This window comes from Rhinolophus hipposideros, assembly GCF_964194185.1.
Source record: "Rhinolophus hipposideros genome assembly, chromosome: 9".
Taxonomy (NCBI): Eukaryota; Metazoa; Chordata; class Mammalia; order Chiroptera; family Rhinolophidae; genus Rhinolophus; species Rhinolophus hipposideros.
This window is the reverse complement of record NC_138055.1, coordinates 27385210-27404958: the sequence shown is the minus strand read 5'-3', so window position 1 is coordinate 27404958 and position 19749 is coordinate 27385210. Positions and strand designations below refer to the sequence as shown.

General features: G+C 41.0%; 1 protein-coding gene across 4 annotated transcripts in view; it reads left to right on the top strand.

The window, feature by feature from the left end:
* The window catches only part of DUSP16 (dual specificity phosphatase 16), a 94749-nt gene extending 76379 nt beyond the window's left edge, over positions 1 to 18370 (top strand). For all 4 annotated transcript variants that reach the window (XM_081059830.1, XM_081059828.1, XM_081059831.1 and 1 more), the window contains 3 exons: positions 6941 to 7100; positions 12458 to 12581; positions 14442 to 18370. In XM_081059830.1, coding sequence (XP_080915956.1) covers positions 6941 to 7100; positions 12458 to 12581; positions 14442 to 15618 — 1461 coding nt within the window. In that variant the 3' untranslated portion in view covers positions 15619 to 18370. The remainder of the gene's footprint in view (positions 1 to 6940; positions 7101 to 12457; positions 12582 to 14441) is intronic.
* Positions 18371 to 19749: the final 1379 nt, after the last annotated feature.

Sequence of the window (19749 nt, the reverse complement as noted above, 5' to 3'; positions counted from 1 at the left end):
CCACTTTCAAATATACGATATAGTATTGTTAACGCTAGTCACCATGGTGTACGTTATTTATTTTATAACTAGACATTTGTACCTTTTGGCCACCTTCATCCATCTGGCAGCCACCAATCTGTTCTCTGTATCTGTGAGTTCAATTTGTTTGTTCATTTTTTAGATTCCACATATAAGTGAGATCATATGGTATTTGTCTTTGTCTGTTTGACTTATTTCACTTAGCATAATGCCCTCTAGGTCCATCCATGTTATTGCAAGTGGCAAGATTTCTTCTTTTCTATGGCTGGTACTATTGCATTGTGTGTATATATATATATATATATATATATATATATGCACCACACTTTCTTTATCCATCCATTCATCGATGGACACTTAGATTGTTTCCATGTCCTAGCGTTTGTGAATAATGAATGAACATGGGGGTGTAGATATTTCTTAAAGATCCTAATTTCGCATCCTTCAATTATATGTCCACTAGTGTGATTGCCGGAGCGTTTGGTAGTTCTGTTTTTAATTTTTTGAGGAATTTCCATATTGTTCCCCATGATGGCTGCACCAATTTATATTCCCCTGAGCTATTCTTAAGATAAAGTAAGGGCACTGACATTAACAAAACTCATATTATGTGCCAGTTAGTTTATCCTCATAATAGCTTTATAAAATGCACACCATTAGCCCTATTTACAGGAGAGGAAACTAAAGCTGAGGGAGGTAAAGTAATCTACCCAAGACCATTCAGTAACGTGCTAAGCTGTGCTCTGGTTTTTCTGGGGCCAGCACCCACCTACTTTTCATTATTCCATGCCACGCTGAGTTCATCCGTAGCAACAGGAGGGAAAGGAGAGAATGTCAATGCATGTGCTCGTAGAAGTTTATCAAACTTTGCTCTGATTGTTCGTTTTTCAGTGTAGTAGGAAATAAGACCATCCATCAGCTGAGAGGGAAGATGGAAAGGGGACATACAGAGAGTTTGAAGAAAAAGGGAAATGGGTGGGATGGCATCTAGGAAAAAGGGAGAGTGAACAGACTAGGGAAATAGAATGAGTGCTGAGGAGCAATGAACTGAACGTGAGATACAGTAGCGTTGTTGTTTGTCTCTAGCTACGTTCAGCTGCATGGATGCAGATGCAGACCAGGTAGAGAATTAGATTTAACCAGAGTTGTAATTTTGCCAAGTGAATGAAGAAGCAATAGTGGGACAAGGGAATTGAGGGTGAAAGCAACAGAATGATTATAATGATTGACCACAGAATTTAAATTGGACAAGAAAGGAATATGGACATCATGAAGATGAAGGATAGAGAAAAGGGGTTAGGACCAACAGATAGTAGGTCCTGGGGGGATTGAAGGGTTCCAGGAGTAGTGGGGTAAGATAGAGCAAGCTGGAAGGACAGGAGTCCCAAAGCAGGTGTCTGAGGTGGGTTGGGGGGGGGGCGTTGTGGTCACTGGTAATGTCAGAGACCAGACTAGGTCTCATGGGCATGATTGGGTAAGGTGAGGAGTTCAAAGAACTAAGAGGCCACAGTGTTGGAAGTATATTTGAAGGCCAGAGAAGAAAGATTATTTTATTAGTAGAAAGCATGTATTAGCAGACTTAGCACAAAGTTGAGCTAAATATTAAATAGTCTGAGATGACTGCTCTCTGGAAGCTTAAAGATTATTATGTTTAACCATGGAACAGAGTAATACCCAGCTGTGTATGTTTCACACAACATATTGAAACAAAACTGAATGAATAACAGAAATATCTTAATAATTTAGCAAGGAGTCATTGACGTCCATCTTGAATAAGAGCAGTCATTCTTCTTAAAACAGAGCCATTCTTCATAATTGTAGTTCGATCACAGTTCCATTGACAGAAGATGCTCTTAGCCACTTGTATGTACATTCATAAAAATAAACAGGAAAGCAGGTTAATAGGATAGTTACAGGAAACTTCAGCCGAAACTGAACTGACTTCAGAGATGCACTGACATCTCTACCCCGACGCTCTCAGCCAAGTGAAACCTGCCTCGTACTGAGCAGTAGGCTCTTCATGTAGCACGTCTACTCCCACCACTACCAGGAGGCAGTTGTGTTGTTTCTGAAACCTGTTTAGACCAGTGTACTTGTTATTATAATTATGTACATTAATTAAAATATTACGTACGCCAATGAAATATGAATGAGGCGGAGAGTCGTTTTCTTGTGACCTAAGTTAAATATTTTCAAAAGATTCAGGAAAGACAAATTGCTTTATATATTTTTTTTTTCTGTCTGAATAAAGTGGGAGGAAGGAAACTGTAAAATACTTAGGGGACACTCATAATCTAGAAGAATTCTGATACTGTTTTCCAAGTTCTTGCCCTTTAAAGAAATGGAAACTATAGATGGTGAAAGCATTTGGTTGTCATTTGCTTAAGAACTCCAGTCAGCAAACCTATAAAAATAAAAGCCATGGTCCTGCATCAGGTCTGTTTTGAGTTGAAATAAGATGTTTCAAGTATGTATGTATCGTTTTTTAATGATTTCCTCTTTGACCTTTTTCACTGATTTTAGTAATTATCAGTCCAGATGAGAGGGTATTTATTTATGGTATTGAATTTAATAGCCAAATTATATTTAAATTTTACATGGTGACATTTTAGGATTTCTGTTTGCTTTTTTTTTTTTAATCGACCATGTTTTATTTATCAAGTCCCATCTTATTAAAAAAAAGAATTTCAATGGGAGGGGTATTGGGGGTTGGGGGAGAAGGTGAAGGGATTAGAAAGTACAAATTGATAGTCACAAAATAGTCATGAGGATGTGAGATACAGTATGGGGAATATAGTTAATAATGTAGTACAGATTATGTGGGGTGCCAGATCGGTGCTGGACTTACCAGGGGAATCAGCTCATAGACTGTGTGATGTCTGACCGCGGTGCTGTGCTCCTAAAGCTGATGTAGAATAATATTGAATGTCAACTATAATTAAATGTATTTATGTAGTCACGGGATGGGGAGTACACTATGGGGACTATAGTCAGTGGTGTTGCAACAGCTATATACGATGTCAGAGGGGTAGTAGATTGGGGGGTTATCACTTTGTGAGCTATGTAAATGTCTAGTCATTATGTTTTATGCACCTGAAATGAATATAAAGTTCTTTAAAAAAATAAAAAAATAAAAAATGTTAAGTACCAACTGGATAATCAATTTAATAGATGTTTTAAGTAAAATTTTTATAAAATCCAGTTATACCATTTCTATATATTCTATTTTTTTCACATTTTGTGTTTAAATTATTTTCTTATCTCTCAGTTTCAATACATTAATGTCTTTTTCTCCTCCGCCTTTTGCCAGTTATCCAAAATAAAGCTACTATATAAATGCATCCTTTTTTTTTTTTTTTTTTAAGATTTTATTGGGGAAAGGGAACAGGACTTTTTTGGGAAACTGTACTTTTTCCCAGGACCCATCAACTCCAAGTCAAGTTGCTGTCCTTTCAATCTTAGCTGTGGAGGGCGCACGCAGCTCAGCTCCAAGTCCAGTTGCCATTTTCAATTGTTGAGAGCACGTGCTCTAACCAACTGAGCCATCAGGCCACCTGGGAGCTCAGCGGCAGCTCATTGTCTTCACTCTACTTGTGGAGGGCGCAGCTCACCGGCCCACGTGGGAATCAAACGGGCAACCCTGTTGTTCAGAGTTCGTGCTCTAACCAGCCACCCCTAAATGCATCTTTTATGGCATATTTTTTTATAAGTGCAGAGTACTTTGCGATATAACAGCATTGTAAGCTTGGATTGCTGATGTTGCTTACAGGAGGTCAGAACTGCCCTTTTTCCTGTTTGCTCTCTGTGCAGCCATAGGAGTGCCGCTGCACTCTGGCTGGCAGCAGTCAGGTGAGGGCAGTGAACATGCCCACAGGTACCTAGTCCTCCACCTTCAGCAGCAGGCAGTGTAAACATGGCAGAAAGACCAGCACTTTGATGCCTAGGACTGCCCCTGAGGTGCCAACAGGGATAAAGAGGGCAAGCAACACTTGGCTAAGTCTCCTCAAATACGGAGCCATCTGTCATTCGGAAAGTCTTCTCAAAGAAGTCTTCAACCAGAGTGGTGCTCCTATACTTTCTAAGTTGTTATAGTTAAAAAGGGTGAAAAAGAAGAAGTTAAAACTTCTAATATTTCATTTAGTTTAAAAAAAAGTCTGTGTAGGCTAGTGACTTTACTGCATCTAATTTGCTTTAAAAAAAAAACACTTCAGTACAGTATGGCAATTAAGAGGACAGATTCTGGAAGTAAATATACTTGGATTTGAATTTTGACTGTACCACCTGATCGCTGTGTAACTTTGGGAACATTATATAACCTTAGCCTCGGTTTCCTCATTTCTAAAATGAGGATAATAATAGTACCCACATCCAAGGGCAGTTTTGAGGATTAAATGGGGTTAATTTAAATGCTAAGCACTGTATGTGGCACATAGTAGTCATTCATTAAATGTTAGAAATTGATATATTAGTATGTACTATGTGCCATAATGATATATTATTAATAGGCCTCTACCAAAGGTGCCCCAACAAATATATTTTTTATTGAAGTTAGGTTTATTAAGTGGGTTTGTAGGTTTATCATCCCTACAAACTGTAGGTTATTAGGCTACTTGTCAGAAGTGTACATTGTTGTTCTTTCTATGGGGAAATCAAATTTGGACAGTCATTGATGTGTAACGTTTTATCCTCAGAGTTGTCTTTTGATTGTGTGTACCAGCTGGTAACTCTGGTAGTGTCGGCCCCTTTTCTTCGAAGCTTTTAGGTCTTCATTATTGGGTTGAGTGGAAAATGATGTTACTGCTTCCTTTTAATTTAGTAAATCTTTGTCACATGGTTGGAGGAAAGGAGGAAGGTATATAAAATGCTTCCTTTCTTTAAGGATCATTGGTGAGAAACGGCCTGAAAGGCCTTTAACTCCTGACTGACCCACTGCCGTTCTTCTATGGGAGATACTGTTGTTGATCAGACGGTAGTAGGTGATCTCAGCGTAGGAAAACACATGTGACCTTTGCTACACGTACAGAAGTTTAAAAGCTGTGGTAGTAAACACCAGTAAGATCTCCACAGCCTGATTATTAACCTTAACAGAAGCATATGAGACCATCAGGAGACTGGCACGCAGCTGAAGGCTGGTCACTCTGAGAAGCTTGCCTAGTTCCAAAAGTGTTTTCTGACATAGTTGTCTCGCAGTTGATCTGGATTTATTAAGTCTACCTTTTATATGAAATAAAATACGTTTATTGTGCTAAATGTGGTAAATGAAGGGATTACGGAATTGGATTATTTCAGAGGGGTGAAATAGGAAGAAAATTACCAACTTTCTTTAAGGTAGTTGGAAAAGACTTGTGGAGGAGGTAGCATTCCAAGAAAAGGAAGAAGTGACCAGAGTTGCTTAGAAGAGAATTACCGTGTTTCCGCGAAAATAACACCTAACTGGAAAATAAGCTCTAGCATGATTTTTCAGGATGACATCCCTTGAACATAAGCCCTAATGCGTCTTTTGGAGTAAAAATTAATATAAGACCTGGTCTTATTTTGGGGAAACGCGGTACTTCAGGCTTAGAACATTTTCTGAGAGATGACAATGGATGACTAAATGAAGCGAGGTTGTATAGGCTGGTCTGGAAAATGGCAGACGGGGTGTCATTTGAACAAATGCTTGTTGAATGAAGCTATGAAGGTAGAAAAACAAGCAAGAATCAGTCCAAGATCTCATGACTTTACTAGTTAGTAGGAGAGACAGAATTTTCTCCTGACTATAACACAGTGTACTAGGTGCTTTACTAACAATATGAACAAAGAAAGTACTTTGGAAGGTCATGGTGATTATGCATCAGTGGGAATGTTAATTTAAACAAAGTAGGACGAGTAGGACGGGGCCTGGTAAGCACAGAACCGTGGGCATACATGATGTTGGGGGATTTGGAGGTTGTATGCGACAGGTGCAGGCGGTGAGATGTGATGAAATTAAAAGGGGATTAAAGCACTTATCCCATGCTAATTACAAGAAAGATTACTAGTTTTTGTTCAGTCTATGGTTTGGAGAGGAAAACACTGCAAACTTCACGAGCTCCCTGGTGGTGGTGGTGGTGGCTTTTATGTTGTCCTGAGGGCTGACCACTGAACAGCAATGGTTGGGAATAGAAAGAAGAGGATAAATGGGAAAGGTGATACCAAAAGGATTTGGCAACTATTTGTATGTGGGGGTCGTGAGAAATGTAACAGTCCTGTTTTCTAGCTCAAGTGTCTGGGTGGATGTCATTACCATGAAGCAATTTTGCATTGCAGAGAGGAAACAGGAATTTAGGGCAGAGTCGGAGAGAGATACCCGTAATGTGTTGAGCCTCTGACATTTTGAGTTTGAAAGGCCTGTGGAACATGCATAGAGACCCAGGAGGTAGCTGAAAATTTGGGTTAGAAATCGAAGAGGATATATATATAATTTAATCATCAGGATATAGAGTTGATAATTGAAGCCTTGGAAATAGACTCAGCCTTTAAAAACAGAAGAGTGTGAAGACTGCCTAGAACTGTATCTTAGAGAACAACCAGCATGTTCAGTTTGGGAAGAAAATATTCTTGTCGTGTGTACATATGTTCTAAAGTCATAGAAACTGTCGTTTTATTTTTTATTCTTTGTTCCACTTCTCTCTCTGGTAGTGAAGTTAATAGAGGGTTGACTATAGTAATGATATGTGATCTTCAAGCATACTATCTCAAACAGCCTTTTTTGCCCTTGAAAATTTCTATTTTTAACTTGTCTCTAAATGTCATTGTGCTAGGTTTTTGGATTTCAGTATTTGAACAAACTGATTATTTCAAGGAAACTAGTAATTTTTATCATTACATTAAACTTGACTCTTTCAAATGATTGTGCTAGTATGTTATTAGTCATTTTAATTGCTCTTTCCCTCCACAGGAGCTGATGCAACAGAATGGGATTGGTTATGTGTTAAACGCCAGCAATACCTGCCCAAAGCCAGACTTCATCCCCGAGTCGCACTTCCTGCGAGTACCTGTGAATGATAGCTTCTGTGAGAAAATTTTGCCGTGGTTGGACAAATCTGTAGATTTCATTGGTAAGTAGCTCAAGTCCTATTCCAAGTCCTTTGGGTTATAGTCTCATGTATAGGTATACCCCCTCCGTCTGTCCCCTTTCTGTTTCTTTAGAGAAAAGGAGCCTACTTCAGAGATTCCAAACATCTGAAAACAACACATGATGCTGTTTATCTCATTTAGTAGCCAAGGTGATGTATGTGTGCCTCGCTTTCCCTAAGGGACTGGCCTTGTGACAGTCTAGCTAACTTGACACTACCAAGGTTAAGCCTGATGGGATCTGTGATTATGTATTTGCAAGCATTTGAAAATCAGTTAAACTTTTGGGGTTAAATTTCTTACCTACTTTTTCAAATCCTGTGAAAGACTTGGAAACTTTGGTGACATTCCTTAAACTGTTTTTGCCTTGCTGGTTTTCCCCAGAGAAAAGTCAAATCCTGTGAAAACAAATCCCATTATATACATTTAAAGTCTTTGTGTCACAAGATTTCTAAGCCTCCGTCCATGTGCCAATCATTTCAAATAGTATTGGATCTAATAAAATTCCAACACACACACATACTCTTGCTCCTTTCCTTGGCCTTGGTTGTGACAGGATCTGATCGGTACCAGAATATCAGTCCTATGCCCCCCATGCCCCGACCCGACTCCTGGCTTCAGGGGCTGCTGTGCCATTCTGGTGCCGCAGGATCAGGTCTGCTGGTAGTGAGTGGGCGACAGAATTTGCAATGTGCTTCCAGTGGAGAGCGGTGAACAGAAGAGCAACACGGCTACTGGCTCCTGAGCCGCATCACAAGTTGACTGTTGATGTTCCATAGCAGTTTTTGTTGTTGTTTTTTCCCCTCAAAGACACATAAATTTGAGCAACTCTAATCCATAATGAAATACTCTGAATTGGTTACTGTAATTTATAAAAAGGAACTGGTTCCTTTTAAAAAGGGAAATTATGTAAATTAAGCCTCACTATATATACCTTCATCTATGAGAGAAATTTTTGAGATAATGCTTTGGGAACTTTGGGTAATTCTGAAAACAGTTCTTTTTTTTTAAGATTCTAGATTGCCAAGAGTTGTCATCTTTTATTAGGATTCATCTGTGAAGCGTCTGAACCTAAATGGCTTAATTTGCATTAAAATAATCACAAGCAAAACTCCCCAAATTAATCCCACCCATTGTACTTCGAGGAAATATTCAGCATATTATTTAGTTTTTGCCTCTTTAAAAGATAATAATTATAATTAATGATCTCATTTCTTGTCACATCAATTCAGAGACAGTTTGGCTCTAATTTCAGCTAAAAGTGCAACTTGAGAATTTATTTAAAGGAAATTGATTTCAACAAGTCATGACAATGTCTAAGCTTTTGGAGGGTTAATAGAACAGAGAGAATATGAATACCTTTGCCCCCAACTTATTTTCTTTCACGGGAGATATTGGGACCATCCTTCAATTCACTCCAAAGGAACTTTACTGTGTTCCAAGTTTAAGTACACATACACAAACACATTATCATAATTTATTTGTAATATCTGAAAATATTTTTACTTACAGTATTTCACTAGCTTGGCCCTATTTACTAGGGTTACCATCCTCGTCCCATCCAGTAATTCAGGGCAAAGTCTCCAGCCCACCTTTGGGATGCAGCCCTGTTCGCTATAGTTGCTAGCCTTCTCTTCCCGGGGCATTTTCAGCCATGGCCAATCACGGCGAAGTATGTAATTTGCAGGCGCACCCTCATACCAGGACTTAGGAACTTACAGGGTATCTTTTCTTTTTTATTATTTTGATTAAATTTCAGTAAGCTTCTCAGTTCATTGAGAACACTCAAGTTTTCATGGAGTTTGATCTTTATTTTTGGTTAATGTAGGCAGCAGTAAGGACGCTTTGCCTGCTGTGCTATGGGACTCTCATGAGGTGCCCCCAGTCCCAGCTGGCTGCTTATACGGGCTCCTGCCCCACCTCACCCGCCCCAAGCTCATAGGCAGTACAGGGAGGGAGGGAATTAAGAGCATCTATTCAGAGTTAAGCTGTATTTGAGTCCAGCCTCTCTTGGTTTATTAGTTAGGTGATTTGGGGTTAAGGTACTTAAAACGTCTTTGTTCCTCATTTTCTTGATCTGGAAACTGAAGAATGTATCTACCTCATAGGAATATTGTAAGGATTGAAATCGATAATGTATGTAGGATATCTTGCCAAGTGCCTGGCTCATAATTAGCTCTTAATAAATAGTAGCTGTTTAAAAAATTATTATCCGAGAAGTTTGGTTTTTTTCTCCTTCTTAAAACTGTATTCTGTAAACTCAGTAAACTCAGTTATTACCTCCTCTTTTTTAGCCTTTGGAAGTTCTCATCCTCACTGGCTTCTCCTAACCCTTTACATCTGTTATTCTCTCACCTTTTTTTTTTTTTTTTAAGATTTTATTGGGGAAGGGGAACAGGACTTTATTGGGGAACAGTGTGTACTTCCAGCACTTTTTCCAAGTCAAGTTGTTGTCCTTTCAGTCTTAGTTGTGGAGGGCGCAGCTCAGCTCCAGGTCCAGTTGCCGTTGCTAGTTGCAGGGGGTGCAGCCCACCATCCCTTGCGGGAGTCGAACCAGCAACCTTGTGGTTGAGAGCCTGTGCTCCAACCAACTGAGCTATTCGGGAGGCAGCTCAGCTCAAGGTGCCATGTTCAATTTTAGTTGCAGGGGGCGCAGCCCACCATCCCCTCTGGGACTTGAGATGTTGAACTGGCAACCTTGTGGTTGAGAGCCCACTGGCCCATGTGGGAATCGAACCGGTAGCCTTCGGAGTTAGGAGGACGGAGCTCCAACCTCCTGAGCCACTGGGCCGGCCCTTCTCACCCTTTTAAAACCTAGATTTTATCCCTGGATTACTGTGGTGGTAACCTGCTTCATTTTTTATTTCCAGTTTTCACCATCAGTGCTTTCTTGCCCCTTACTCAGGAAACTGCAGAGGCTCCTTAATTGCCTACGAGTCCTCAGCATAAAATGCCCAGACCCTCTGGCACCTGCTCCCCACCTATGGGTTACTTCTCTCCGGTTACTTCCTGCACAGTGCATGAGCGCCAGCCAAGGCAGACTATGTTCTGAGCACTTCGTCACCAGAGTTTTCTTGCACACATTTCCTTTCTCTCTGTCAGGTCTGTGTGTATTACTTCCTTTGCTTTAAGACTCAGTTTAATACTCATTTCTGCCAAGAAATATGTTCTAATGAACCCCACTCCAGTATAATCACTTTTTAATTAGATTTTTAAAATACATCATCAAAAGAGCCAAAATTGGAAGAACAGTGTAAGTAAAATGCAGAAAATTGGGAAAACAGTGAAAAGGAACCTTATAACCTCAACATCCTAACACATCTGTTATCATCGCTTTTTATTTCCTTCCACCCCTTTCTAAATGTTTTTATAAAAAAGATTGCTTTTTAAAATATGTATCAGCCAGCCAGCCAGTATTTACTAGATGCATACTGTGTGACCAGGGTTAAACCCTGTAAGGGGAATGTTAGAAGCAAGACCCTTCTAGGTCCTTACAGTCTCATTTTGTGATAATTTTTTCAATTAATGAGAGAATATTGTCAGTACTAAAAAAATTTTAAACACAGCCTACTTTTAATAAGAATTTGAAGCTTACAGTAAGATATTGAGATCAAAAGTACATGTATTCACACACATACACATTAAAATGGGACAAAAGGACCAAGTAAGAGGCTAGGCAAGGTACAATAAAATCTGAATTACAGTTACTTATTGAAATTGAGTGAAATGTTTAGCTTTGAGCTTCTTAGCAGCCAAGGTGAAAAGGGAAGTACTTAGTAGTATAGGCTAAAGACAGTGTACCTGAGAGACTGTGTAGGCCCAGGAAGGCATGGGGCTTTATGAATGTGGGTTTATATAACATTATGTATAGTACTTACTTGTTTCAGTGCTGCTTTGTATTCGTTTGCTTTATTGCATTTGATTTCTATATCTAAAGGGAAGCTGCCTGATTGTTCATATACTATCCAAAAGCTTTTGGTGGTTAGTACATAATGAATAATTAATCATATACATTAGAAATTTGTAATATTTATAACAGATGGTGAAATTGGAGTAGCCTTGTATTATTCAGCTGCCAAACTCAGATGCCCTGGATATCTGTTAATTATAAGAATATTAATATAAGGTTTGGTAAACTTTTGGTAGTGTCAGCCAAAACAAGAAGGAAAAGGGAAGACTTTAGCTCCGTGGTAGGAGCTCATGGTAAGCACACATGTAATCGTTTAGAACTGAGGTAGTCAAAGTATTGGTGATTTTAGTTGCTTCCAGGCTGTGTGGGATGGCTTCTTCCACTCCCACAAGAAAGCTTTTAAAGCTCCGCGACAGTGGGAGATGATGGCAGTGCTGTTTGTTGAATTTCCTTGGTTCTGGTTCTAACAGAGTGTCCATAAATCCTTCTACCATGTTATGGGGAATTAATAGGCTGTAATCAGAGGGTAACTCCTGCATATCAAGGAAGGGATAACATTCCCTTGGTCCTCACTAAAGAGACCTGCTAAACCTCATTTATAGTTTATACATGGTTTTCTTCTTAAATTGAGCAAATAAAGTTGAGTCACTTTATGACATACAGAAAAGTCTACAGAAAAACAGGGAAACTGTAGGTTCTGTGAGTCGACATGTTACAAGTAGTTTGGCCTGGCCACTTGTGATGTGATGTGATGTGATGTGATACCCTTGTGATTAAGTCTCTCCCCCTCCCTGCCTCTCTGCTGTGTAAATAGTAAAGTATGTCACATATGTTTGAAATGAAAAAAATTTTTAAATTTAATTATCTCACATATATCAAATTATTATGTGGTGCAACTAAAAGTAATACAGTGTTATGTCAGTTATATCTCAAAATTGGAAAAAAATTTAATATTGCTTATAGAATTAGAAAAAAGTTGAAGTGTCAGATAACATGGGTAAACAAAATGTTAGCTAAATCATAAGATTTTGGATATTTTCTATATACATTTCTGCATTTCTGAAATTTTCTACATTAAACAAGTAGAATCATGTGATGATCATGTAGGATTTATACTCAGGGAATGTTATTAAAATAATAAATAATGTGAAAAAGACATGGTGAAAAGTCCTTGAGTAAGAGTCAGGCATCCTGAGTTAGGGACAGATGGCTTATTAACACGTTTGGACCTTCATTGTCCTATAGGTAAATGGTGGGGAAATGATCTTCCCTTACTTCCTTAAAAGAATATTGAAAGGAACTACCTGTAAGTAGATGAGATGTATTACTTTGAGTTGTCAGATGAAAGACACTGAGTAGATAAATGCAAGCAAGGTGTCGTTGCTGAACAAAGCTGTTATCCGTGACCCTCCTTGAATTTGATTCCTGCAGAGAAAGCGAAGGCCTCCAACGGCTGTGTCCTGGTGCACTGTCTGGCCGGAATCTCTCGCTCTGCCACCATCGCGATTGCCTACATCATGAAGAGGATGGACATGTCCTTAGATGAAGCTTACAGGTGAGGACAAGGACGTGTCCTGTCTGATTGGCTTTTCATTTGACCCGGAACATGAAGAGTTCGGAGGGTGGGTAACCAAATTGAAGCAGATCATGATTATGTTAGTTACATTCTTTACAGTTGACTGGATTTTTAAATGGTCTTTCAAAGACTGGAGGAGAATGCATTTTTGTAATTCAGCATTAATTCTACCTTAACATGTGTCAGATTCATCGTCAGCTGTACTTTAGTTTAAGGAACAGCAAATCCAAACAGATCTCTCTCCTGTTACATGAATCTGTATCTTTCTCTAATTGAGGAAGTTATCACTTGTTCTAATTTACATGTAAGAAAAAGAGCTCCAAGAGAATACTCATAGAATTTCTATTCTGCTTCAAACTTTGTGTCTCTTTCACTGTGAGTAAAAAGCCTAATACGTGCAAGTATAAAACCTAATAATTATTTATTAAGTAAAATTTCCTATATTGTAGAGTTGCACAGATTTTGCAGTGTTTAATTTTGACTAGACCCTCCCACCCCAAACCAGAGGACAGACAAGTGACAAGAGCATAGCACTAAGGACTGGGGGTTTTGTTTAGTGATTAGAGAATCTGAGTCCTCTGTGTCTTGTTGGATAGAGGTGGGTAGTTTTCATGTGATTAGGAAATCGGTAACTATAGGTGCATGGAGCCAGCCTGGTTTTGGGCTTTTTTTTTCCAAATTAGAAAATTTGGAAAAAAGAAACGAGCTGCCTGAACAGCTTCCATTTGAAGAAGGAGACGGAGCAGATGGGTCCTCCGTTTGTACTATCTCCCTCATCCTCCATTCAGGCTTTTCTCCTTAAGGTCCTCGTGTGCCGTGTAAAAACCAGAAGAAAAGGTACCCATATATCATGTACGAAGTCTTATGAGCACCCTATGTTTATACTTGTTACAGTTGAGCCAAGTGTTTCTGGCTTTGTTAATTTACTTTAGGCTACTCGATTTCCAAGGAGTTTTTTTTCTTTTCTTATTAAAATATAATCTTTCAGCGTAGTTTTCTCATGCCTGCATCTCCTCTGAGGAGTGTCCATGAGGGGTTGGGGCCTCTAAAGAATTTATCTGCTCTCTCTTAAGAGTCTTTATTGCCACAATGAAACATAAAAGCTATTTATTACTAGTTTTGATCCCTTGATGAATCTTCGTTAACATGGTGGTGACAATAATGAACCTGAGATCTGGTTTTGCATCCCATCGCCATCACGTAGTGGCTGTGTGATTTTGGGCAAGTCCCTCAAGGACTTCATGTACTTGTATGATGGGGATCATTACACCCACATGACGTAGCACGGTTCTGAGGACTGAACCGAGATAATACTCGGTTAACTCGATTTAACGTGTTCGCATGTTCTAGGCACACAGAGCCCACTGTGTATGTAGGTGGTTATGCTATCGTGAGAGTACAAAGACAGGGCACTCAGAAGAGTGGGCTTTGATGTTCAGGCTGATACCCTCTCTTCTGGTTCATTAACGAAAACTGAACTGTCTTGAGGAAGTGATGTAGGGGACGTTGAGAGGCATGATATTGGGACCAGCGGGGGAGTCCCTGGTGGTGAGGAAGGAACCATCTCTTATCAGTTGCATTAGAAGCTTTGGGTCCTTGAAAATAAGGAGGCTAAAACTGGAGCTTTTGGGGACCTGGTACCCACCCCCCCTTCCTAGCATGCACCAAGTACACGCTATAAAGCAGAGGCCTTTCTGATCTCTACCTTAAGATGTCGCCTGATTAAAACAATTATCTTCCAAAGCTATTTGGGAGGGCGTGTCTAATCCCTGTCTCATTTATTTACTTAAGATAAACTGTAGTTGTAAAATTCAAGTTCCCCCCCCCCTCTCTTTATAGATTTGTGAAAGAAAAAAGACCTACTATATCCCCAAACTTCAATTTTCTGGGCCAACTCCTGGACTATGAGAAGAAGATTAAGAACCAGACTGGAGCATCAGGGCCAAAGAGCAAACTCAAGCTGCTGCACCTGGAGAAGCCAAACGAACCTGCCCCTGCAGTCTCAGAGGGTGGACAGAAAAGCGACGTGTCCCTCAGTCCACCCTGTGCCAACTCTGCTACCTCAGAAGCAGCAGGGCAGAGGCCTGTGTACCCTGCCAGTGTGCCCAGCGTACAGCCATCACTGTTAGAGGACAGTCCCCTGGAACAGGCACTCAACGGGCTCCACCTGTCCTCAGACAAGCTGGAAGACAGCAATAAGCTCAAGCGTTCCTTCTCCCTGGACATCAAGTCCGTTTCGTACTCAGCCAGTATGGCCGCATCTTTGCATGGTTTCTCCTCATCAGAAGAGGCCCTGGATTACTACAAACCTTCCACGACTCTGGATGGGCCCAATAAGCTATGCCAGTTCTCTCCAGTTGAGGAAGTATCGGAGCAGACTCCCGAAACCAGCCCAGACCAGGAGGAAGCCAATATCCCTAAGAAGCCTCAGGCTCCTCGGCCCACAGACAGCCAGAGCAAGCGGTTCCATCCAGGAAGAAGCAGCACCAGTGGTGCCAGCCAGAGGTCCCTCTTGTCGCCCCTGCATCGAAGTGGGAGCATGGAGGACAACTTCCGTACCAACTTCCTTTTTGGCCTTTCTGGCAGCCAGCAGCACCTTGCAAAGTCTGCCGCTGGCCTGGGGCTCAAGGGCTGGCACTCGGACATCTTGGCTCCCCAGACCTCCACCCCTTCCTTGACCAACAGCTGGTACTTTGCCACGGAGTCCTCTCACTTCTATTCCGCCTCAGCCATCTACGGAGGCAATGCCACTTACTCCGCCTACAGCTGCAGCCAGCTGCCCACGTGTAGCGACCAACTCTATTCCGTGCGCAGGCGGCAGAAACCAAGTGACCGAGCTGACTCTCGGCGGAGCTGGCATGAAGAGAGCCCCTTTGAAAAGCAGTTTAAACGCAGAAGCTGCCAGATGGAATTTGGAGAGAGCATCATGTCAGAGAACAGGTCACGGGAAGAACTGGGGAAAGTGGGCAGCCAGTCTAGCTTTTCAGGCAGCATGGAGATCATTGAGGTCTCCTGAGAAGAAAGACACGTGGGACTTCTGTTGACAGTTTTTCTCGTTCACAAAAAAATATTCCCTGTAAATCTGAAATATATATATGTACATACATATATATTTTTGGAAAATGGAGCTATGGTGTAAAAGCAAAAGGTGGATCAACACAATTGTTTTCAACATCTGCATTTGAGAGAGCAGCCAATATGTCTTTCAACAGAAGTGGAAGGGCAGATGCTAGATTTCCCCCTAGACAGCTAAAACAGTTTTATGCAATGAGTTGCACATCCCCTCGTTCTTACTAAATCAAGTTTTATTTGGTGTTGGAGGACAGAAATCCCCTACCGTCCTCATGTTGTGCTACAGCGATCTCCAATGCTAGTCTTCGTCCCGTCCTTCTGTATGCACCTTAGCGCGGAGACTGAGCCAGCCTGTGGGGGGGGTGGGGGGGTAGACCCTACTAGGGATGGAACCTAATGGTAAATCCAAGGGAAATGATCACCTCCAAAGCTGATGCACAAATCCAAGCTCACCGGACAGTCGAGCGATTCAAGCATCATTCTCCTGTTCAGACCATTAGGGGCCTTGCCGAGATCTACTTTAGAGCAAACCTAGTACCTCAGACAGAAAGTCGGGGTTTTACCACTACCACGTCTGGTAGCCCGTTTTCTCAGCATTGTGAATAGGAGGGTAACTAGTCACACTTTTCAGACCAATTCAAACTGTCTATGCACAAATTACCAGTTGCGCCTGGATGGAGGTAGTTGATTGCTTCTTCTCAGATTTATGAAGAAGGGAAACCATCTAGGATTCAGTGTAACAGCCACGAATCTGGCAGCATAATGATTGGGAGGCTAAACAGGTCTAGCCTCTATAAATCAAACAGTTGTTCAAATGGGATTGCTAATCCTTTAAATAAAGATGAACTTGGTTGAAAGCCAGATGTGAGTTTATTTGGGTTGGTAGCAGAGTAGCAGCACCTTCAAGTTCTCAGCCAAAGTAGATGTTTCCCATTTCCGTTTCATTGCAGATATGTTTTGTAAAAGTGTAACAGTAAGGTAGACTTTTATAGGAAACGACCAAGAGAGAGGAAAACTATGACAAGATTAAAGAAGTTTGTAAAATTTCTGAAGAGAAGCAGGAAACTTATTTCTCAGTGGTTTTCCCCCTTAGCATGTGATGAGGGTGGTATTTCTATAATTTCCTAATTACAGACTTTCAGATTTACTAATCAGGCTGAGAGAGGCTTCAGTAAGGAAGGAATGTTCGGAATGAAATAGTATAGGATGGTGAGAAGGGGGTTGGATTTTGTGTCGTCGTGAGCAGAGTGGAAAGCCACAGCCAACCTATGCTTAGAAAATAGCCGCAGCATTTTTTTTTTTTTTTTTTTTTTTTAGTAGAAGGGACATAACAAAACAGCAGGACCAAGGTGGCCTCTCAGTCCTTGACCTACAATCACTGTATGGAATCAGTCCTGGCAGCTGAAAATAGGAGGCGATCAGAACAAATACACAAGTGACAGTACATACCTGCTTCTAAACGTCCTGGCTTGGGTTTTGTCAACCACAGGATGGTCCTCTTTTGAAGCCTTAAATCACAAATTCACATCAGCAGCTTTGGGGGGGAGGAGGGGAGTTATTGTTCTTTACTGTAAGGGTAGCTAGTCGCCAACTCATATCTCAGGTTTTTGTGTTTGAGAAATGAACAGTCCTTTGACTAGGTTGTGACTTACTATTTCCTATGGTGACTGCTAAAACCAGCATGGAATGGCATGATTCAGACCTGACTTGATCAGGACGATTATCAGCTTCATGTAAGAACTGGTTACGCACAGATAACGTGCTATGACATGGGTTTAAGATGAAGGCAGAGAGTAAACTGCATAGGGAATGTGCATTGTTACCGTATGGAAAAAGTTCTGTTAAATGATCTGAATTAGTTTTTCTGTGTACATTGAAGTTTTGGATGTAATCAGACATTCTCAAGGTTTCACACAGTAATTTCTGATGTGTGATGTATACACACACCAAATGTGTGACAGCTCAGTGCTTTCAGAGTTTGGTCACAACTCTTGAACATTTTTAAGAAATGAAAGCAGTAGCGCCAATGTCCAATATGTTTCAGGAGGGTAGGGGGACTTTGTTTAGGCTGTTTGGGCAGACATTTGCCCTCCACCATTCGGGGTTTCCCTGGGCTGTGGTCCCCTTCCTTCCTGGGACTGCGCTGTAGTCATACACTACAACCTTTGGTCCTTGATCGGGAACGTCAGGTCACCAGCTCTTGTAATCCAGACCCTGCTGGAGGGCGGCCTCAGGCAAGCCCTCGCTGCCCGGGCACCTGCGGGGCGCATGGTGGCTGGTTCTCTTCGGCGTGGAATCGTGGGGGAGGCCGAGTCTACTAGGATGATACACAATGGTGATTTCAAAGCAAAACTCGACTTCTATGTGAGAAATGCTGGAAAAGGGTTCAGGATATTTGTCAAATTAGGTGGAAAGACTGTATAAATGTTTAATATGAACATAGTGTTCTTTTGGAGTAAGGCAAGCTGTTGAATGGTTAAATTGTGTATTTCTCATGTTGATGTGTCGTGTGTTAATATGATGAAATAAAATCAAAACTGGTACCTGTTTATACATAAATATGAGAAAGGACCTCTCTTTGATATACTTGGTGGGAACAGCAACGTCCAAGTTGTGAAAGGAGGCAGTAGTGGAGCCCGTCCTATTGTCATGTCGAAGAGGATTTAGCTCAAAATAAAATGGTGAGGTTGTCGCATAATCGTGCCTCTGTCATTCACATGAAACACTGGGTCACTGGCAGTTCTGTGCCAACCTTCATTCTTTAATATCTTCACCAGACGCACATTTGGTAAATGTCTGCTGATTGAATCCAGAACAAGTACAGGACAGGAAGAAAAAACACCAGATACACATTTGTGGGACATTTTAATGTATGTAAATGGTCTTCTAATTGTAGGAAAAACAGGAGGAATGGTTAGTAAAGATCTGTTCGCCATCATTGCCATGGACATCTCAGTGACCTCTCTGCTTAAAAATGACACTGGACATGATGACTTAGGGACGAGAAGCTTAGTCTCATCCATGTGTTAGTATCGAATTATGTATTAAAGAAATACAGCGTTTCTTTAATACTTGCAGTCCACGCAGATGGAGGAATGATGATAAAAATCATAGGTGATGTCATTTAAGTAGTTGTGAAAGGCTTCTGAGTTAAACTTAGATTTAAGAAAATGTAAAAGCAAGGGTTGGACTGGGTGAGTGACGACTAGAAGAGCTGTGTTGGCCAGGGACCTTGCAGAAAAATGGAGGTGTGACAGAATAAAGGGAGTATGGAATCTACCTCAAGATGGAAGGCGGCAGGAGGCAGCCGGTGTTTCAGTGAGAGGCTTCAGATGAGAAGGTGCAGATGTTGGGAAGACCTGAAAGTCCAGCCAGTTATTTAAACAGATTTGGGGGGCTTTTAGTTACCAGGCTCAGTAGGCTGGTGTTGGAGGACTTGTTTGGGTCTGACAACTGAGACCAGGGCTTAGATAAGGAAGGTAGATGTGAGAAGTAGGGCGCATAGTGGGACTAGTTGATGGAAACTTTTCACCCTGAAACTTTCACTGCCATTTTAAATAACTCCTGCCTGGTTTTGTTTTTCTGACATTAAGTAGTAATGTTTTAGGTCTAGTACAATTTGTCTAGGTGCTTTTCTCTGAATATTGCTCTTCTGCATCTATAAATGGAAGAGGGAAATAAGTTATTTCTAGTGTTCTGTGGGGCCCATTCATACTTGCACAGCATAATTATACTGACTATATCTTTAAAGTGTTGTGAAATAACTGGAAAATTACAGCATCTTCTTGGAAGATGTTTACAAGTCCATGATTGTTGCAGTTTATGTGCATGACATCAAATTGGGTTTATGTAAAAACAGAAGTTTTATTCCTTCGGTTCTAGCTAAAACACGAGTGTCTGAAATGCCATCCCGCAGGAAATACGGAATGGAGCCTTGTAGGAGCAGCGTCACAGGCACACTGGTAACTTACAGAGGGTTAGTGCAGCTGTGGTCTGTGAGTTCTCTCTGTTCAGGGGAATTACGACTGTCCAAGACTGAATTAAAGGCAGTTGGTTTCACAAAAGCTTTCAGCGC